This window comes from Ricinus communis, chromosome 5 (assembly GCF_019578655.1).
Source record: "Ricinus communis isolate WT05 ecotype wild-type chromosome 5, ASM1957865v1, whole genome shotgun sequence".
Classification (NCBI taxonomy): domain Eukaryota; kingdom Viridiplantae; phylum Streptophyta; class Magnoliopsida; order Malpighiales; family Euphorbiaceae; genus Ricinus; species Ricinus communis.
The window spans coordinates 28,837,571-28,860,938 of NC_063260.1; the positions used below are offsets into that span (position 1 = coordinate 28,837,571).

At 28.1% G+C, this 23,368-nt stretch overlaps 1 protein-coding gene across 3 annotated transcripts; it reads right to left on the minus strand.

Moving 5' to 3' along the window:
* Positions 1-5,341: 5,341 nt before the first annotated feature.
* On the minus strand, positions 5,342-11,578 carry LOC8289097 (two-component response regulator-like APRR2). 3 transcript variants are annotated; one of them, XM_048374630.1, is made up of 12 exons: positions 11,395-11,578; positions 10,396-10,601; positions 9,554-9,633; positions 9,239-9,305; positions 8,961-9,007; positions 8,601-8,678; positions 7,959-8,507; positions 7,364-7,465; positions 6,937-7,206; positions 6,777-6,851; positions 6,604-6,681; positions 5,342-6,072 (listed from the first exon to the last, which is right to left on the minus strand). In XM_048374630.1, the coding sequence occupies exons 2-12, from the start codon at positions 10,523-10,525 to the stop codon at positions 5,923-5,925; spliced, it is 1,626 nt and encodes a 541-aa protein (XP_048230587.1). In that variant the 5' UTR covers positions 10,526-10,601; positions 11,395-11,578; the 3' UTR covers positions 5,342-5,922. The 3 variants fall into 3 exon arrangements, with proteins under 3 accessions (XP_048230587.1, XP_025014645.2, XP_048230586.1); XM_025158877.2 differs by having other exon boundaries at positions 7,364-7,504; positions 11,395-11,574; XM_048374629.1 differs by lacking the exon at positions 11,395-11,578 and adding an exon at positions 11,126-11,351 and having other exon boundaries at positions 7,364-7,504.
* Positions 11,579-23,368: the final 11,790 nt, after the last annotated feature.

The following is a 23,368-nucleotide window of genomic DNA, read 5'->3' on the forward strand; positions in this document are numbered from 1 at the left end:
TTTTATTATAAAAAATATTTAGTCCTAAGATATTTATTAGATTATAAATGAACTAAGCTAAGCCGAATTTTGACGAGCTGAAATTTAGCTCGGTTTAATTTGGAAAAAGTTCGAGCTCGATTAAAACTTTTATACTCAAGTTTAAACTTGATTCGTTTTAAAATTATTGAGATTTCAAATAGTTTGAGCACGAGCTCATTAAATATTTTTTAATATTTTTAACGAATAATTTCGGATGAATATTTTATTGATTCAAATTTTAAATAGTTCATCAAGAATTTGGCTCATTTATAATTTAGATTTTGATTTGAAGTGGTATTGAGAACTGTAATTCCAATTTTGAGCTATTGTTGTACAAATTAATCAAGCCATAATTTTAACCAACCTCAAAATTATCATATCTAGCCATTGTATTGTTCTAAGAGTAATCATCCAACTCCATTTCTCATGTCTCTAATGTAATTTTTTTTTTCATTTATTTATACATCGTGGATGATTTTATAGTTACATAAATGTTTTAAGTATATAAATTAAAATTTATTTTTTAAAATTTAAAATGTTATAATGATATAAATGAAATATATGCTTTATCAATATTTAAATTATTAAAAATAAAAAAAAATTAAAATATGAAACAATTAATTTTATCAGATAAAAGATATTATTTCAATAAAATTGACTTTTTAAGTTTTAGTCTAAAAATATATTATACGGATTTGATATATTTTAAAATTTTCTTATAAAAAATAATCGTATATCAATAAGAAATTTATTAATTAAATTATATATATAATAAAAAAAATAAAACCATGGAAACATTTTGGAGGAAAGAAGTGAAGGAGAGGGGTTGAAATGTACAAGTGGGAAGTAATCAAAGCAGTAGTTAGGATTTTGATGAGTTTGGGCGGTGAGAAAATGATTTTATATATTAATATGATAATGTTGGTGGTCCAATCTATTTTCATTTAAATTTGTTCCTATCACTATATAATAACTATCATTGACTCTACTGAGTAAACAAAAAGTAGTGACCTTCACACAATCTCCGTATATTAGACGTTTGGGCGGTGACAAATTCATTTTATTACCGCTATTTCTTTTTAAAATATCTTTTCGATATTTTCTTTTCTTTTTTCTTTTAAAACACTTTAGAATGGTCCAGCATTTTAATAACTTCACCCTTTCGCTACTATAATAATTGCTGTCAAAACTAATAAAGAAAAAGTTATAATCCTTCCCTATCCCCATATTTTCTGTTTTTATTTTCCAGGTGGCTTAAAATAATCAACAAAGACTTTTTCAATTTTAGTTTGGGGTTTTATATTATTTTTTAAATTTCAAAATTTTACTTTTACAATATGTTGATGAATTAATGTTTTTTCTTAAATTATATTTTAAAAAAATAATGTATTAAAAATTATGAAATTAGAATATTAAGTTAAAATATTAAAGGAAAGTCACGATGAAGGCGGATGACAACGGCCTGTTTGGCACGTGAGAAAGCAAAAAGGTCAAAATAGAAAAAATGGAATGAAAAGGGAGGGTCCCACGACAAAATAGGGGCGGGAGAATCTGCCGCGTTGTAAAGCGGTTAAGGGGAAGGACCCTAACGGTCGTTCGAGACATCAACTACCCGTCAAACTATATTTTTGTCCATTTTCTATTTCATTTTAAAATAAAAACCACTTTTCTAAATGAATTATTGAGCATTGTTCAGAACTTTCACAATAATATAAATATTTATTATAATTAAAAAAAATTCACGTAAATAATTTAAGAGATTTATTAAAAACATTTGACTTGCAAAAATATGTTTTTTCAGTTTTCACACTTCTTTTATGTTTTTTCAACTTGTGTTAAAGAAGTTTTATCCTTTCACTCCAATTTTATTTAAGCATTCATTTATAGAATTGGAATCAAATTAGAAAAGGCAAAAACATAATAAAAATTATAATAAATTGTTCGGTTGAATAAGAAATAAAAAATAAAAATTTATGAAATTTTTTATTTTATTTAGTATTTTATAATAATAATTATTACTATTATTATTATTATTAAATGTGAAATATATATTTTACTTTATAAGTATTTTAATTAATCAGCTTAATCTCTTTCTTTCATTATCTGAAAAAGAAAATGAATAATTTCTATTAATAAGAAATTTTAAAATATTTTTCTATATATCAAATATTAAATATTAAAATTATCTATTGGGTTCACTCAGCAGCAGGCGGGAATAAGGTATTCCTTGAATAATAGATCTATGGCACTAAGAGGTCAACAACCTCCACTTTCTACTTGTCAGTCTTTACTTGCATTTCTCATGCACCCCCATTATTCCATCTACAAACTAATTATTATAAACTAATTATTTAGGTTCTAAGAGTATGCTTATATACTATTTCTACTATCATTTTTGCGATAATAACTGGAGAAAAATAAGCTGTAACGGTCGTAAAATAGATAATGAGAAAAAAAAATTTAATTTATAGTATGTTATGAGAGCTTTACAAATGTGGACTATATATGCAAATTAGACTTAAAAATTGAAGGTTAAAAATAAATAAAGATAGCACCATAATTTAAAAGAATAAAATAAAGAGGAGGGAAATCCTGTCCTATAAGAGTGGCCTCATGCCACCCATGGCCGCAGAATACGGCATGCATAGGCCTCAATTCTTGTCTCGTTTGGGCCTAGTTTCCAGCCCAAATAATTTATTTTATTCGCTATAAAAATTATTAAATTTCTTATCAATTAGTCTTAAAAATTCAAAAAAATATGAAAATATGCCTCCAACATTTACAATTTTGATTAACTTTTTAGTGAAAATGTGCAAACATCTCCAAATAAAGAGTTAAAAGTGTTCTTCATTTTCTTTTTGGTTATAATATAGGTTATGTTTAGATCATATGCAATAATAAAAATAATTTAAATTTAATATTTTCAATTTTTTAGGATTCTTATACAATAGTGAAATGTAAATAACTATCTAGAATTTTTTAAATAAATAATATATTTCTGTAAATTTTTTGTTTTAAATGCATTTCACATCATTTTTTAATATTTATCACTATCACATCACCACTTGCCACAGCTACCGTTGTTGTTGTTGTAATCACTGACGCAACATATATATATATATATATATATATATATATAATTATAATTCTATTTAAAAATATTAATTTAAATTTATAAATAAAAAACTTAATTAAAAATTATTCAAAAATAATTATTCTGTACTTTGAAACTTGCTATAATGTTTCATATAAACATTCCATTTCATCATTAAACATTAACATTGACATTGACATAGTGTAATAATAGCTCAAAACTCAAAAAAGAAAAAGAAAAAAAGAAAAAAAAAGAAAAGAAAAGTGATGGTCCACAGCTTTTGTTAATCTGCCATATGGGCTACCAAAATAAAAGCAAGAACTTGAAAAATCTAGTACCATACACCCAATCCTGAGTTGAGCCCATCATAAGATCTGAACTCTTGTCTAACCTTTCATTTACAATAGTAGCTCAACTCAGCTGCATCACTATACTCACAATAAATAGGCTTTAAATGTATCCACCATCTGTAATTATTCACACTTTGCCCTTCATCTCATATTTATTTTGAGGAGTGATTTTCTTTCTAGTAAAATATCTACAATTTTTTTTTAAAGAAAAAAATTATTACTATTTTAACAATTAAAAAAGATCACCTCACGCAGATAGTAGAAACATAACCGCTCACTTCCTAAAAGATGATATTCTTTAATAAATTAAAATTTTAAGAAAATACAAATACCTATATTTTTTATGATAAAAATTATAGTGTCTTTTCGCAAGCCAATTATTTGTGATACTATACTATTATCAGTTGCAGCTGCAGGTTGAAGAACAAGAAAGCTATTTTCCAGTCTAGGAGTAGGAGTTCAAACAACTTCTAAGAGTATTCGGTGAAATAAGATTCGTTGTTTTTTTTGGAATTGCTGAGCTAGAAAGTACATCCATATTCACGTCCGAGCCCTATAAAGTCTGGGCCCGATTCCAGATCCAGAGCAGCAGCCACCGAAGGAGCAATTTATGCCTTTGAAGTAAAACTTTTCTTTAGTTTTTACTGTTAAAATATTAAAAATATAATTTTTTATTTTTTTAAAAGATACGGTATTGGTTGTTTTTTGATAAAAAATTGAAGAAAAACTAAAAAAATAACTATATCGTATTTTAAAAAAAAATAAAAAATTAATATTTTTGAAAATAAAAAAGTATACATTACAGATAATATTTTTTGTTGAATTTAGAATATTTGTGGAAGTTTCCAAGTTTTTTCTCACTCTTTTAACGGCCGATATTCGTTTATTGTATTTTTATTAACAGACCGACCATCTGAGGCCGATATTGTACATTTCCGTCAACTCCAATCTCAAAATGCTCAGGGGCCCAATCGAAAGAAATTTTGGTCATATATACACAAATCCAATAATGAAAAGCCAGCCCACTTAACATAATTATAAAATAAGAATTGCTTTATAACAATAATTATAATTAATTAATTAATTAATTATTAGCAATAAAATTCCCTAGCATGGGCTGACCCTCTGAAAGCATGTCCCATGCACCCAATAAGATCACTAAAAGATTGTTGTACGTAGTTTCTACTCTGCTGCTTCATTTTTAGCAAGAAATTTCAGGGAGTTGACATTAGCTGATAGGCGGTTTCTATTTTGATTTTTTTTTTTTTTTATAGTTTCAATTACCCAGTATAAATTAGTTAATTACTCAAGATTCTGCTCACCCCTGGTATGGGAATTTGATTGGAAAAGCGATAAAGAATACCCACCACGGTTAGGTTGTTAGGGTTTCCTTTTTTGGCAAATATGTCGTGGAAACCTATGAAAAGTATTCATGAACGTAAGTTAATGCGCACTCCAATCTGTCAAGAGGATGAACTCTGGATGATTCGAACTCTCGACGAGGCTTTAACAAATAGGTAATAGATAGAAGATGAGTGATCTCCTATTCGATACAACTGAGACAACGATGAATCTTTTTATTCCTTAAGACCTGAGCTTCATAGAGCTCTCCCACTGTGCCAAATATCTATAAAAACCAAAAGCACTGATTCTATGGTTGCTTCCATAATAGTTGAATTAGTTTTGTAATAGGAAGTGAAGTCTAATGATAATTAAGTGCTTTCTTTTTTAAGAGAAAATAAGTGCATTAATGTTAGGTTTAGAGAGGGTAGTGAGAAGTTAGATTACCAAATTTTGGACATCATTGTATGGCGAAAAGGCTGAACAGAAAGAAAGAAGTGTAGTGAACTGTTAAAGGATAGAAAAGAAGTCAGCATCCATCAAGATTCTATGTCAACTTTATTCACAAAGTCCCTGTGGTACCATCCACATTATCTCCCCACCATTTTCCCACATTATTAGACAGCAACCTCACATATCACAGGCCCCCACCAACACCCAGAAAAATAAAAATTTAAAGTAAAAGACCCCACCACCCACCAATCTGCATACAGAAAAGAAAGAAAAAAAAAAAAACCACCAAAAAGGAAAAAGCAGAAAACAGTGAGTGCCAACATTGAACTACGGTAACAGCAATGCTTGCTCCCTTTGTTAGGATCTATGATGTATTTACAACCACAACTTTGACATGAGGTCAATAATCCACCAACGTGGCTCTGTTGCTAACCGTTCATGTTGGCCGTACATCAATCCTTCACTCATCGTATCTGGGGGCAGATACCCAGATCACAAGACTTTTCTGGGTTGTCTTCTTCTGCCCTGAAAATGGGGTCCCCACCTTTTTTTTCTTTTATTGACAGATGATGAATCTCTGATTGGTATAGGCTCTCTGTCTTTCTGTTTGTCATTTGGTGGCTATGAGAATGACTAAGTGAACCACCTCATATGGAATGTGAATCATTGATGTGTGGGGGGAACTCTTGAGATGCCTTGCCTAGAAAGTTCAGCTAGAACTAGATCAGTTGATGGAGGTTTCAATCCTAAAGGCAATGGTAACCAAGGCTTGTTGATTGCCTCTTTCACTACTTTGTCAATTACCTCCTCTGACTGCATCCAATAATACACATTAACAAGTGTTTACACAACCTTTAATCATCTCTGAATCTTGGATTATGTAATTAACTTGCATGCACAAAATATAGTAATAGGTTTATATATTTTTAATGTTGCTGGAAACTGTATAGGATCATTAGATTGCCATCATAGTCTTCGATCCAAAATCGTTCCAAATTCAAAATAATACTAGCAAAATAATAATGCTCATTCACTTCAAACAAAAAATATTGATGCAATTATTCTGATGCCAATTGCGTGCTTCTTTAACAAAAAGAAAATTGTATAATGAAATCCTTGGAGTGGACTAGCATGGTGAAATGCAATTGAGATCATAGCAAGACCATTCACTTGAAGAATGTATTATATGATCCGTCTATGTCAAACATGCCTCGCTATCAATATTAGCCAAAAATACGACTAAATTTTATAATTTCCAAACTTGATAGATACTTTTTTATCATGAAATGAGCAAATTCTAAGACAAAAATAAAGAGCAATATGTTGAGCAAGGTGGTTTGTTACCGGATATTGGTCAAAAGAATTTTGTGGCACGCTGCAGCTGTTATCAACTGTGCCAGCATTGTGAAACCCTGCAGTATTCTGCATTTTAACCAATATGCATTTAGTGATCAAAATCAATAACATATATGCATACATGTGCGGCTGTGCTATCAATCTCATGTGGGTTCACTTACTTGAGGCGAAGAAGAATAAGGATTATGAGGTGGTGGTGCCACAGGGCAACCCCACGCATCAGCGTGCGCATGCATCTGAAACATAAAAGTGTGAAATGCATCAAACAGCTGCAATTATGAATATGAATATCAATGTGGTGATGATGATAACAAGAATTACCCCTGGATAAGGCTTCCAATGCCAACTTTCGGTTGGTACCCATGGGGGGTAGCCAGGTGAGGCCCACATTGGTACACCTGCTGGGTGACTACCAGTTGCTCCCCACATAGGATAGACTGGACTCATTGGGAATGTGTGATTTGTATGATATGGTGGGTATGCCATGACAGGTTTATGTGCATAATAATTCCTTTGTATTTGATCTCTTTGTTGTGACCATCTCCTATCATTTTCCTTGGGTAGAATATGCCTTTTATGCATTCGAAATTTCTGCTTGGAAAGAAGCACACTTGTTCATTAGTTACAAACATATATCAATGGCTTCTATGAAAAAAAATGTTAACAATATTTTGAAAAAAACTAATTATGGCTCCTTATGTTTCTGTTGGAACACAAGCTAAGAAAGAAGAGCTAGTTTAGTACTGACCTGAAGATGACTTGCTACATTATGCCTCGTCAAGCCTTCCACTTTCATCATCTCTAGTATACGTGAAGGAATGGCTTGATCTACACCAAGTTGCTCCACTGCCTGCACAAATTTTTTATGCAGCTCAGGCGTCCAGTCTACCTGAAGCCCAGCAAAGAGCATACAGAAATCACTATAGTTCACTCAAACCATCAAATTCGGTTACAAACAAGAAAAAGAAACCCAAATTTGGGAGATTTTATCCCCTGTGAGGTTCCTATGACTCATGTTAAAGGACTAATGATGAGATAGTAGAGGAAGACTACAGCAAAGAGAGTAAACAAAGTTTAAAAGTGGGAAAAGAGAAAAAATGGGAAAGGAAATGAAAGGAACAAAACTGTTTTCATTCTGGCGATTCTCAAAAAATACCAACGAAAGACATAATATAGTGCATGATGCATTTGGATATCAACTATAGAATATCCTGAAGTAGCGTTTTCTTAGTGGAAAAGACATTTCAGAACTACATAACAGTTAGAGAATTGATACAATTATAATTTAGAGAAGTATTAAATAAGTTTAAAGAAGTATTTCATGCTCACGTAAGCTCAATTACCTTCATTTTCTTTCGATTAACTTTAGTCCCATAGGATTTATGATGACGAGAAGCTTTATTTGGATTTTCAGCACTGCCATCAGAACTGTTGAGACTGTCTTTGTTTTGTGGATGACTAGATATGTTATCTGCACTTTTGACACCATCAACCGACTCATCCTCTTCTTTGATTGTAGTCTCACTTAAGCTCTGAGGATGGTCAATTTGTGGAGTTACATCAGTCATTGCACAAGTTGTTTCGACAGATTTAGATTCCCCCTCTTGCTCTCCACTCTCTTTTTCTGTTGAGCAAATAGTATGCTCTTGACAATCCCCATCATCCAGTAACCTTGCTCCTTGTTTTAATTGTGGGGTTGAAGGGGCTGGGTACTTGTCACTGAGTGGTGACTGCTCATATTCATTTTCATGAGCAGGAGATACATTTTCAGTTCTCTCTAAGTTCTTGTTCTTGCGTTCTTCAGTTTCTACCTTGAGCTGCGGTATAGAAGCTCCAGAATCATTGACAGGCTTTAGTGAGTCAGAGACAACATTTCCCCCAGCATTAAATGCCTGCTCAAGGCTGGTGAAGTCAGAAAAGTTCTTTATGTAGCAAAGAAATAAAGCAGCAATCCTATGGATAATATAATCAGAAACCAGAGAAACCTTATGAACCACATGCTGCCATATATTCCTCAATTTTTCTTCAGAAAGAGGTTTCCGAAGGAACTCAACAGCACCAAGCTGAAATAAATTGTCAATGATACATCAGAATAATGAAGTGGGGAAAAATGGTTTGCAGATCATAGCTAATATAACTTCAGCGGTAAGTCCTTGCAACAACCAATTGAACTTTGTAAGAGATTCACGGGAAAAGAAGATATAGAAAAGAAAATAGACGATATAAATCAAATAATTCCATACTCAAAACAAACTAGTTCTAGATAAAAACATATCAAACTTTTGGCATAAACATAAACAGCTCTAAATTAAGCCAAGCCACTGACTAATTAAATTAGATCTTACCGCTATGCATTTCATCATGGTGCTGAGGCAATGAATGTTTGAAGTCACTGAAATAGAAGAAAAATATGTTCTTGATTAGATGCAGAAACTCTCTGTATAGTTTGTTAGTACACTGCATTGCTTTCCTAAGAATGCTAACATGAATGTACATCCGAGTTGATCTAAAAAGTTCCGTAAAGAATGGCAGCAGATTAAACAAAGAGGCCAGGGTACTGGAACCAATAAAAACAGTCTATATGTATATATGTGGGATATTTAATAATTGTATCCAAACTCACTGATGGTAGGCAAGTCCTTGGCAGTTTCAAGGAACTTGAAGTTCCCATTGCTGTTGCTTGTGCTGACCTGTTCCCATATTAAACAATATAAGGAAGATTTAGGCTCCATTAATCAAATTATTTCCAAATTAATGCACTGTGATGAAGTTAAACTGCAATTTGTAGACATTAATGGAAAAGTATTATTAGTTAATCATAAAGGCTGGGGAAAAAAGAAGAACAAGAAGCTGCAAGTTATCATTTTAAGGTTACCATCAATCTGAAAATGCAAGTTGAAACATCTACCAAACATTGAAGTTGTGAATTAAGTCATACCTCTACAATAGCAACATGGAAACTTTCAGGTTTGTCTGAAATTGCTGACAAAGCTTCATTCTCATTGCAGAATAAAGAAACTGGAGGGAATAAAAAGGTTAGGATACAAACAGAGAGAAAGTCCAGCGGAAGAAAACAGATCATTATCATAACAGTATGTTAAAGACATGGCATAACCATTGGAAGAAGTCCAAGAAACAACTATTAGTGACATGATTGATATTTTTATGTAGTTAGAACATTAGATTGTCAGGGTTTTTACCAGCAATATTCAGGCTCTAATTTCGTTTAGCAAAATTCCAACATCAATGGAAAAGAAATTAAAACAAGAAATTGGCAAAAAGTTAATGAGAACCAAAAAAGTCAAGAAATTTTAGCATATAAAGAAAGGGAGTATAAGTTTCTGGTGTTTCCACCATTTGGACCGCAATTGTTCAATCACAACTTGAATCATATTATTTGTATTTACCATCTAAAACATTCCTATTTATGGTAGAGATGATTTTTTCTCACTTTTGTTGATCAATTTAGAAAATTCCTATTTAAGATACATTTAAGCATTTCAGCACATCACCTCCTGTTTATATTTTAGACATAAGTCATTGTCATTTCTAAGTTAAAGGAAACTCAAATCAACAAACCAGATCAGTATCAAGAATAATATAGAAATCATTAATAGAAATGGGCTTTAAATGCCTTTAGGGACAAAAGAGGAGACAAGTTTAGCCAGATAAGTTAAGGTGAAATAAATGTAAAAAATGCAATCAAGATTTCTGATTCAAGAAGGACAATGGTCAAGAGAAAAAAAAAAGAAGCAGAGGGGGCAAATTAAGATCTCTAACCAATATAATCCATTGCTTCAAGTTTCGATTTTATCTCTTCAGCAGAAATGCTGTCCTCCTCAAGGAGAAGAACCCTGAGGCCCTTTGGAAAATCTTTCCATGCTGATAATTCATTAGCAGTGCAAACCATAGCTGGTTTGGCATCGTTTCTCAGGCCACCGACAAATTTCCAAGATCAAAGCTTTTCATCAATATCAAAACAAACTCTGCATGACCCACATCAACAATGAATTGCATATCAGCAACTCTTCATTACACTTAATCTAATGTCCCATATTTTAAGCTAAACAAATACAAAGTGAGATAGAGAGAAAATAATTTTTCTTTTAACAAAATAATAACTACAAGAATAACCAACAAATTCCGTACTGAACAAAACCAACACCATAAAAGACACTGCAAAGCAAATTAAAAAAGATTATATTTAATAGCAAGATAGGACTAATATGAGTATTGGCCTATACCGAGACACTTAAACTCATAATTCTCTTTTCCATTTCTTTTGCTTCTTTTCCCCCTTAAGATAAAAAGAATACATGAAATAGCCATTAAAATACATAGAAAAAGAAGGAAAGAGAAGACCTTTTTCAAAGTCTCAGAGATCTTATTTGGTGTACCCAGTTTTAAAACACAAAAACTCATTAAGATCTCAATCATATGGAAAGCAAGAGACCATAAAATACCAACCGTAAGTGAAGAAAATGAAAGATTTGGAAAGGAGGAAACTAACCGAAAAAAAGAAGGCAGTCAAGTGCAAAAGTATCACTGGGAATAATTCTTCAAAGAGAAAAAATGAATAAATGAAAGCTAAAAAGCTCACCACATGCATGCACACATATAACAGCAACAAGATCACCAACCAAAACGCAATTAAAAAAGAAACCGCTAAAAGTTCTCTTCAAACAAAACAATCATCAAATTATTGCAGCATACTAAATTATAGCATTACAACAAAACAAAAAACAAAAAAGAAGCAGAAAGAACAAATTTTTTTCTTACTCTGAAAGAGTAAAAAGAAAAAGAAAACAGAAAGCTCTAGTCTTTACAGCTTCTTCTTTGAAAGTGTATTATTTGAGTTTTAGAGAGAAAAGGGTAATGGGTCATAGAGAGAGAAAGAAAAGTTTATTAACTTCTAAGTAGACATTGAAGAAGAAAGAGGTCTGGTCAGTGTTTCATTATGCAAGTATAGAGTTGCCATCGGTTGCCTGTAGACCACAGAATATGCAAATAAAGCCCTCCTAAAATGTCAAAATCCTCTTTCTAACTACTTTTTAACTGAATATTCTTATTTAACTCCCTTAAACTCTTTCTTTTTTCTTTTTTAATCTATTTATTTATGTGTTTTTCTATAGTTTTCTCTTTAATCTTTTCTGCTCTACTTTATTTGTACGTTATGCTTATTATTACTTGTACTTCTTCTCTTTTCTGGTAAAAAATATTACTTTTTCCTTTTTTCTTTTTTCTATTATAACTTTTTTTTCATACTTCAAAAATAATAATTGATACAATTTTGGATAGTTGCGGTAGTATATTAAATAACTATTTAAAAATATATTTTTATTTTGTATATATATAATATATATCCTTAAATGTTTGGTAAATCAAAAAATAGTAAGAAATTATAATAAAAAAATTATAATTTTCTGTTGTCTATTTATAATTTATAATAATATTTACATATTAAAATAATTGTAAAGTTATTGAATAATATTTTTATCATATTTTATCTTTTTCTATACGTAGCATAGTGATTTTAAATTATTATCTATTCTTTCCTGTAAATAACAGTAAATATTTATTCTATAGTTTATTTATTGACTAATAAATTATTATATTAACTAGATAATAATTTTAATTCTAATAAATAGTATTTTATTTCTATTTGATTTAATATTATATTAACTAGTATATTGATGCTTTAATTATATTCTAATTTAGAAATAACATATTAATTATATTACTAATATTACTAATATATATATATATATATATATATATTAATAAATATTTTAGCATAATTCTTATTATATTAATATGATCTAGAATAAAATTTTCTCAACAAGGATGTTTAAAAAATAACGTAAATTAATATTATTTTATAAAACATAATAAATGATTCTATAACTCACTTAATGAGGTCTTTTAATTTTTAAAATTAACATATCCAATATTAAATAATATATATGCTAAAAAGAAGATGAGACTTATACGAACTAAAAAATTTATTACGCCACTTTACTATTAATTATCAGCACAAAGAAATAACATTATGAGATTTTAAAAAACTATTTTGAGATTTTTAAAAAAAATATGAGTTAATAATAATAAAATAGGCAATTATGAGATACTTTTGAAAAAAAAAACAAATAATTATTAAAAGTTCTATTATTTAGAAAGAATATAATAAAATTAATAGAGTTAATTACAATGTTATTACCACCGATGCTAGTTTATGGCATGTTGATATATTTTATGTTCGATTTTAATTTTGTAAACTAATGTTAGTATATTTTTATTTTGAATGCATTTTATTGAATGATATTTTTCGACTTTAATTTGATAAAAATATTTTTAAACTAGTTTCTAGATCATAATATACATCGAGCTTCTTGAGTTACTTATGCTGTAATTTTAGAAATTTTATTATTATTTTTTATTTTTTATTTTTATAATTAAAATAATAATAATAACAATAACAATTACATAATAAATCTTACTCATAAAAATTTAGCTCCTATAAATATTAATGAAAGATTAACCACCGATTTATAGTTTATTATATTATATTTTACATGTATTGAATATTATATCAAATTAAGAATAATTAATTATATAATATATTTATTATTATATTATATAAAAATAAATAAAGTATATAATATAATATAATTCTATTATATGCTTTATTATATTGTATTATATACAACATTAAAATTATTGAGAAAAGAAAAAGAAAAAGAGAAAACAAGAAAGCTAATCCAGATTAAAGGCAGTGTTAGTGTTCTTCATGTCAAAGATAGGATCCAACAAAGAAGGGAAATTCTTCATTTACCAGTCTATGCAATACAAATAATTCTTGCCCTTAACCCATATCAATTAAAGTCTTTTTCTTCGCCTTGATGAATTTTGATACTAAATATGAGACTATATAAAGCGACTAATTCATATAATTTATAAAAAATAATATATAAAGAAACAACTTCAAAAATCAATACCGACCGGTGGATAAATAAGATTATTTCTTATACTTATAATAAATTTATTATTAATATTATATATAATATTAATTTTTAAAATTTAAGTTTTTTGACATGAATATTTAATTTTTGATATAATTTCTAATTCTAAAATATAGCAATATCAATTATATTGATAGTATTGATTTATATAATATTATAATTAATAAATAAATATTTTAAGAATAATTTTTATAGTAGTACACTAATAAATTAAAAATATTAAAAATAATTAGTATTATAAATTAATATTAAATATTAAAATATTTATTAAATTGTATCTATAAATTTAATTCTATAATTAAAATAATAATAACGGTCTTACAGTGTACAAAAATAACCAGTACTGTTTAGAATGAGGTACAATAAATCTACAATTAACAAGAGATTCTCCAATTTCAAAAGATTCTGAAAAGTAATTTTATATGATATATAAAAAATAAAAAAAATTATTTTTAATTGCAAAGAACCGATTTACAAATAGTTAATTGTTTTAGTTAATGATGTTTGTTAATGCCCTTCTGAAGATCTGTTGATTTACTAAGCTATCTAAATGTTAGATTTCATTGAAAAAATATCTCTTCGAGTTTAAAAAAACATTAATTTACAAGACAAATATATTTTAGTTATTTTTATATCTATTTATTATATGAACAAAAATAAAATTTTAAAATTTTTTTTGACTGAGTGGTGTTTGTAAATTAACAGTCATATCATTTTATAAATGAAAGTTGGATGCTATTCAGATTTTGAGATTTATTATAAGAGAATATCGAAGTTTATACTCATTCTAATATATTATGAGCGTACAATACCATATAAATTTTTAGGCGTCGATAGTATTTTAATTTTAATAGTTTATTAACATAATTAATTAGTTAATGATATATAATATTTAATTATTGATCAGCTAAATATATATTTTTTATTTATTCTTAAAATTTGATTAGTGATATTTGATTATTTTAAGATTTAAGTATAAAATTTTGACTCGTATAAATAATTAAAAATTATATATAAATTCACTAACAACCTATATTAATAAAATAAAATATTTAAAATAATATTAATTAGTAATGTACTTACAATGATAGGATGTCACAATAATATTCTAGCAAAAAATTCTAAATTTTATTTTTAATTATAACATAAGAAAAAAATTAATTCACAGAGTATGGTTAAACATATTTAATTTACAATTGAAAATACAAAAATTTCCTATTCTATTTAAAATTAGCATTATGATTTACTTTTAATACCACCATCTAATGTATATCATTTAAATAAGATATAAGAAATGAGAATTCTATCTTTTAAAGTAGATCAATATTTTAACCTATTATACCGTTTTTTATCATTATAAACAAAAAGTTAAGGTTTAGTTTAAAGTGGGTATTATCATTTTGATTATTTTATCATTTCTCGATCAACATGTTAAAGATTATAATACACTTCTAATTTTTAGATTAAATATTCACCGACAGTGAATTAAATATATTTATTTGAATAATCATATATTATGAACTTAATTTAATTTTTTTTAAATATAATATTTAGGGTTATAAAATTATTTAGGATTATAAAGTTAAAAACACATATCGCCCTTTGCATGCTAGGGAAAGAAAAACTAAATCTAACTAATTTTATAAAAAGTTTTAAATATGTTATCTATAAAAAATTTAACAAACTGTAAACTATATAATTGAGACAGCAATAAGTTTAATATTCGCTATAAAAAATAATAATTTTTTTATATTTAAAAATGAAAATTTATCTAATGTAAAAATAAGACTTAATCGCAAAATTTTTATTTTAAAAATGAATATCTTTATCATTTAAATTAGGCTTCATAAGATTTAATTATTCAAAATATTAAAGGCTTAGGTGTCATGTTATGATTTTGCTTTGCCTTTTTGGTGCTATTTAGGTGTCTTGTCAATGGCAGATTCATGGCCAACAATTGAGCAATGATGAACTTGTTGTCGAGTTTAAAAGTCTTTACCTTTGTGGAAAAAAAATAAAAAGAAAAAAAGAAAAACAAAACAAGAAAAGGAAACTTTTCTTTATGGGATCCATATCTTGAAGTCTAAAAATTCTATATTAATATTGTTGTTTATTTTATTATGTTAAGTAATCATTGATTATCTTTTATGAAACTACCATTAACATGTAAAAATTGATTAGAGTCTTAAGTATGAAGAATAAATAAAATAATTAATGATAAATTTGTCTCCCTCCCCATCCAATTTAGCAAGTCTTAATATATATGTCCCATATCATGTTCCAACATTTTTAGTTAATATATGAGTTTGAAATTTAATCAATAATTAGTAATATATTTATATATAAATATAATATTATAACATCATCATCATTCTAATAAAAGGGTGCAACATAATTAATATGATGGATTAAATCAAACCACATGAATTTGTACAAAAATTGTTTCGGTTTGAACCCATTTTGCTTTTACTTTTTGAGCGATTATCATATTAATATTAATATAATGAATGGTATGGGATGAGTTGGAAATAAAACTGAATTTCTTAATATTATTTTTTTTTTCTGTGTTTTTTCATATTAGATTACTTTTTAACTCTTAACATTAAATAATATATATTTTTTCTATTTTATAATTTTATACTAAAAATTTATTCTGTCAGAATTTTCATTAGAGAATCATTAATTATATAATGTTTGATTTTATATTATTTACCTCTTTAACTTTTTATATAACGTATAAATTTATTTCTATATTTTATTTAAAGTAAACTTCAAAATTATCATGTGGTTTAATCCATTGTCATTTGAGAGATAAAAATATTTTTTGTATCAAAGGAGAACCACATATTTTATTTTCTTAGCATTTTTTAGATGCATATTTATTCTTTTATTATTTGTTGCATAATTTTGCATGAATTTTACATAAATTATTATAAAATTATGATTTTGTAAGCAATGTGGCATCAACAATACATTAAAGAATTTATAAAATAAAATAATAAAAATATAATTTTTAAATATTAGAAAATAATTTATTTAATATGAAAAAAATACCCTAATATTAATTTTTTATCACCCATATAGAATCCAAGCATAACATCTTATTAAGTGAGGAATGTAAGCTATTCTAATTAATGACCATATTAATTAATTGTACCAGTTGATATGATTATAGTCTTACCAACTTATTTACATGTAATAATAATAAGTTTTTGGAAATGAAAATTGTAGATTATTATCTATTCTTAGCCTGATATTTGTTTCACTCTTTTTTCATGACTGGATTTATTTTCCCTGGATTTTTATCTAATTAGATTTTTAATGATGTAACTTTCTTTTTCTTTTAATCCTCTTTCACTGAATGGATATATTTTTTTTCTCATCAAAATAACATTGAAAGACTGTAAATACAAGAACAAAGATTATGGTAAAAAGTAATAAATCCATGTAAAAGTTTAGATATATATATACTCCAATTAATTATTCTCATAAAGATTTAATAGATTCATTAAGTCAATGTAAAATATTATGAAATTTAAAGTTGAATGATTGAAATAGTTTCCACTCTTAATGGGCATCACAATTTTCTGTCAATTTACAATTTATAAAAGAAATTTCTCAAAAATTGATAGATTTACACATACTAAATATTTTTCTAAGTTTCTTTCTAAATTCTTTTTAATCTCAACAGAATTTAAGAAAAAAATGCAAAGAAAATCCAAAAAGAGAAACAGAAAAAACAATGAGTAATAATAACTTTGAATAAAAATAATAATTGAAAGTATATGCATGATGAGGCTAATTTTGTTATTTGAATAAACAAGGATCGTTTTATTACTAAATTACCTAAAACTAATTAAAATGGCACATCTTTTACCTATTTAAAAATGAAATAAAATAGAGTTTAAATTAAAAGGATTTTCCATAAAATAAAGTTTTTTAATTGAAAATAAGATGATAGTTATACCCTGAAAGGTTAGGTGTTGCGTTATTTTCAAATACTAAGGATTAAGAGTAGTACTTCTTGAGATATAAGGATTAAAAGTTTAAAACGCTAAATATGAGGGTCTTAATTGTAATTATCCCGTCAAAGTTATAGACAAGGAGTTTAAAGCTCTCCCAGTCACGTGCCATCCGTGGCAGCTGGCTGTTGTTGGTCACGGGGAGCACTAAATTAATTTCACTGATTTATGCTGTTATTATTATTATTGTTATTATTATTAAATATGGAATTCAGTTTGATTAAAGCATTTCCACACAGAGGATAGGGTAGCCAGTGCATCTGCTATCTGGTTCTCATCTCATGGTAAGTGTATAAATGAACGTTTAGAAAAGTTCCAAACTAAAATTTGAGATAGTTGACATATGATTTTCACCGATTTTTGTTTACTTTGCACTTTTTGATGACTTATTAAATTATCAGCATGGAGTCTATATAGACCGTCAGTTGCTTTGCTCCTGCCCTCACAACCGCTTCTAATCTGATTAAACACGCATCTCTTCTCCTAGTGTAATCAAAACTACTCATAATCCTGCACCCCTTGCATTCACTGCTCCATCAAAGTACATCTTTCATTCTCGAGTCTCAATTGGCCCTAGATTTAGGACACTTCAATTATAAAAATTATGAGGACTAATTAGCAAAGAAGCCAAGTATGGTATCCAGTATTGTTGGGTTTTGCCACAAATATACGAAGTGTGAATTAGGCACCCAATTGCAATATTTGCTTCCAAACATAACTAGTTTACAAGTGTAAACTTAAAACTTGAAATGGGAATCACTGCAATTTGTTGAGGAAAGTATAATTTGATAAGACTTCTCAAAGTTTTTGAGGCCTATCCATATTTATGTGTAGATTATGATACTACATTTTTCAAACATTGATTTTTATTTCCTTCAACAATGGGGATGACTTTGGAAATTGACTTTTCAGTTATCACTTATTTTCTTTTTATTTTTTAAAAATAAAAGTGACCTTTTCTTCAACCCTTAAAAAGAAAAACAAAATCAAAAGTTGATCACTACCAAATTTCATGATACTAACATGACAATATAAATATCTAGTGGACCAAAAAGATGCATATAATTGTTCATTTTGAATATAAGAAATTAGTTGTCAATTTTCAATAATATTTTTCTCCTTTTTAGTTATTTGTAATTAAATCATGACTTCAAAAAGAATCCTGAATTGGTCTCTATTTCAAGCATAGAAAGAGCAATGTCCGAATTTGGCTTTGCCATTGAACCCCACTATTTATTATAAAAGATAAAGAGTTGGAACATATAGTTGTTTAATCTTGAAGAATTAATTATGAATTTTCATCCTTAGGCTGAATGGATGGCACGTGTGAGTCCCCATAAGGACAAGAAAAAGACTTATGTTATAAATAGTCACACAAATATGTAGTGGCTTGAGCTGATACACGAATGTCATCCATTTAATAATATACTCCGATTCATCCTTCTTCTTTTTTTTTTCTTCTCACGTCTCCTTGATCGTTAACATATGAACAAGTTTTATGTGTTTTACAGGTCGGATTAAATACATCTTTTTTTTAAAAAAAAAAAAAATCTTCTTAAGCTATTTTAATTCAAATTTTAATATTTTAATTGAATTTATTTCTAGATGACCCACTCTCTTTAAAAATAAAAAATTAATACAAAATAGAAAAATAGCTAACATTTATTAAAAAATTATAATATTTTAGTATTATTATTAATATCTAATTACTTATTTGTTAAATTTAATTTTAAAAAATTGATTTATATTATGTTTTATTGAATTTATTCTCTTAATACATTATGTGTAATTCAGTCTATTAAAAAATGGTTAAGTTGAACTAAAAATAATAAATTTTAGATTAAAATGATTTAAAAATGTTTACTAAACATATTTGATTCCACCCACAAAATTTAGAGACTTATTTCAACCTTATTCCTATATCATCACACCTGTTATTTTCATGTCATACTTAGAAACGACAGTCGGGTGGGTATTTTTGGATACCTGGCCCGATCAGACTCTAATACAACGGATCCAGGTAATAATAAATGAATTTGAAATTTTCCATATTAGTTGAAAATGTATCGATAAAAAGAAAATTACTTATTATTTATTTTTATTTAAAATTAAGTATATCACATCAGTCACGACGTGTAATTTTAAATATATTAAAATTTTTTTAAGTTCTTATATTACTAACAACTTTAAATTTTATTCAAAGTTATTATAGTAAAAGAACTAAATTAGTAAAAAAAAATTATATTATATATTTTTTTAAAATTTATTATTAAATATTAAATTCAGAGGACGAGAGACTATTTAAGTAAATATTGGGTGAATTACGTACCTAGCCAAAATCATGACATGGGCAAATGTTCCTTTGGCAAGTTCCTAATCTTAAAACTACTAAAAGACATCACCTGAAACTCGGCCCCTACATAAGGCATGGCCACGGTGGCAAATGGGTCCAGGACTAAATTTGGATCGGTTGTTCCGGTTCGAGAATAAGACGGTTCCTATTTAATTTCAATTTCACCGGACTTCACATTAATTTAGAAAAACAAGAAATTCATGTATAAATATAAAATCAATTTGGAATCAGAATTGGATTAACGATGTGAGTCCTATTCCGATCTATATTACTAATAATAATAATAAAGACTAAATCAATCTTCCAGGAAATTGAAATTACAATTCTAATTTCGGTTCAAATCGAGATTTGAAACAAAACCGTGGCGAGGAGACTGTGCTCCATCTCGGATCGGCTAAGTAGCTATCAAGGACGACAAAAGTAAAAGCTTTTATCTTATCTTTTTTTTTTTTTTTTTTTTTAAATTTTTAAATTTGCATATTTGGGTTTTAGTGGGGAGACCCACATGATGATATTGTAGATCTTTGCCTGCCTATCTCTTATTTCTTTTTTATGATTCAAAAGGTTGCATCATTTTCAAATGCTGCGTGCAATTTCTTGTCATTATATAGCATTCAGTCCCTTCTCATTTCAAGACCTAATTATTTTGCTCAACCAGTAGTAGAGTTACAGCTACTGGCTACCCATTTTGTTTCTTCTTAATTTTATTGATTAGACTTTGTTTACATTTTCACTTCATAATAATTCATATTCTTCTTTACTTAATTAATAGGCCACATTTTTTCTATTTTTCACAGTATGTATCATTATTACAATCACATGTCATGTTGTGTTTTTTATTTTTATTATCTTTTGTCTGTTTCTTCCAAATGGGATTATTCATTGTGTGTGATATGTAGTAAATATTATCTGCCTAATTCTCCCTGCCTCCCTAATTCTGCATCAATCACTTAATTAGGCAAAAGGGTTTTCGAATGTCTATTATCACATAGCTTAGTGTCTGATTATTAATATTTGTCCTTAAGTAGATATAAATATTAATGACCAGATTAAATTTTTAAATATAAAAAGAAAGGAATGAACACTTATTAATTCGTGTCAACTCAGACTTTTTATGCTGGTTAGGATTTTCACGAAAATAATTAAAGCTAATTGCTTAGCAAATAATTGAAACATAATTCTTTTTTAAGTACGTGTCTCGAGTTGAGCCATGCAAAAAAGTATTGAATTGAATCAAGGCGATGAATATTGATTGGAAAAAAGCGATCAGGCATGAGAAAAGAGGTAATCTCGATGTGTCCAAAGTCAAAACGACTGCTCCCAGTCCCCTGTCATTGTTAGCCTTCGATTCTGACATGGCAAAGGACTGAACTAAGAATGTCCAGGCTTAGGGCTTCCCGTCCCCTTCCTACAACCTAGACCTCCGACCCCGATCTAAGAATACTAGGGGTTCTCAAAGATATTAGCTTAATAACAACAATTAATTTTTAATTTTTAAATATTTAAAAGTATAATTAACAGCATATTTTTTAAAATTTTATAAGGTTTTAGAATCTTTTTTTTTTTTTTTTTTTTTTTATCTCAAAAGAATTTTAAACCTAAACCAGAATGAATGAGCCATAAACTTTAGACCTCTTGGGCAATAAAATCTGACACTACCAATTCTCAAAGCAAACGATGAACATCAGCAGGTGAATGACTATGAATTGGTAGTGTTCAAATGCATAATGGTTAGCTTAAAAAAACAAAACAGGGAAAACACAGAGCTTCCTCCCTGATTGCACTCGCAGCATGATGAAATGCCCCTGACAGTACCATCTGCCTGCTTGCACACATATTTCAGTTACCAGCAGAAGAACTGAATCTACTTCTGAGTTGATATTTTAGTAACTAGATGACTTTGAGTTAATTTCCGGCTGACCCTTTAATCTGGAATCATTCTTACGTTTTCAAGATTTGGCTTTGGTACATTTGTAGATTTGATAATACGACGGAGGCCCATCGGCATTATGATTCCAGGCCATCAGACACACAAATTAAATCAAATTGTTCAAGAAAAACTTTTTTTTTTTTTTTATAATTTTTTTATTTAATTTATTCAATGGATGACATCATGTTCAATTATGTAATCATAAAGTCTAAGACTTTTCATTGTGCTTTCAGAATAAAAGACACAAGAAAGGAAATTGGTGACTCCTTCCAGAGATTCCCCGAAATTGGTGAGATTTGCGTTTAGCATTGTAATTTTACTTACTTTCTTTTTCATTACTATCCTGCAATTGTTTTTCCTTTTCTGTTATTTCTTTCTTATTTTTTTTTTAAAATTTTAACTTAAAGAAATGAAAAAAAAAAAAAAAAAGGTTTTCTTCAGAACTATATGATAAGTAAAAAATTAAATATAATGGTCCAGCGGTTGTGATAGAGCGGGCGACATGAGGATGAAATCGAGACGTGGATTCTTTAAAGTCTAAAAATAATATAATTCTTATTTATTTATTTAGGCAAACTGTTTTGCACATGGGTTACAGAAGACAGCCCACAAATGGACCAATTGGATACTCTTTTAAGTCAATCAAATCTTACTATACAAAATTCCTACACATGTTTGTGGCCCCGCCAGTCATCCACCCAAATTTGTATATGGACAAAGTGTCCATTTTCCCTTCTAAACTTGTAATACAAGAGCACATAGGCCCAACATCAACTTTCTTTTTTCTCAATTTAGCCACTCGACGTTTATTTTCAGGTTATTTCGAACTTGAATTGATGCTGGTCATGAGTTCTTTTAGTTTTGGGTCATTTTGATTTCGATTATTGTAGATTTAATTTATTTTTGGTACCAAATTGTTTCATATTCATATTATTTTAGTCTCATATTTTATTAAATGATTGCTTTTAAATATTTGCCAAGTTTTATTAGGTTTAATAAATAAAGTTCAAAATTTTCAATGCGATTTTTGAACTTTAGACTTCAGTTCCACATGCTATACAATTAGACCGACCACGAGCAATTCATTGGAATTGGTCAAATTTAGAATTGAATTTGGATCATTTTGAGACCGACTGAAACTGTGAACCAAAATCGACCAATTCCTAGAGCCGCCTCTCTTTTTACAGGTCCTGCTATTCTGTTTAAACCAGGAAAGGAAAAGAAAAAAAGAAAAAGGTCATCATGGAAAGCACTTTCACTTCATCCCTACAATGGGAAACCGCCCTGAAAGAAAACCCCACCACTGGCATTGTAGGACTACGAGTTTGATGGTAACCATACATCTATTTCTCCGGAGTACATTGGTGTAACAACGTGCATTACCCATAAATCAAATCTAAGAAGATGAATAACTAATGATTCAGATAAA

Coding starts and splice junctions, on each gene's coding strand:
- LOC8289097 (XM_025158877.2), bottom strand. CDS start 10,525: ATGGTTTGCACTGCTAATGAATTATCAGCATGGAAAGATTTTCCAAAG. Junction 6,852..6,936: donor ATTGGAAGCCTTATCCAGGG/GTAATTCTTGTT, acceptor TTTATGTTTCAG/ATGCATGCGCACGCTGATGC. Junction 6,682..6,776: donor CTTATTCTTCTTCGCCTCAA/GTAAGTGAACCC, acceptor GTTAAAATGCAG/AATACTGCAGGGTTTCACAA.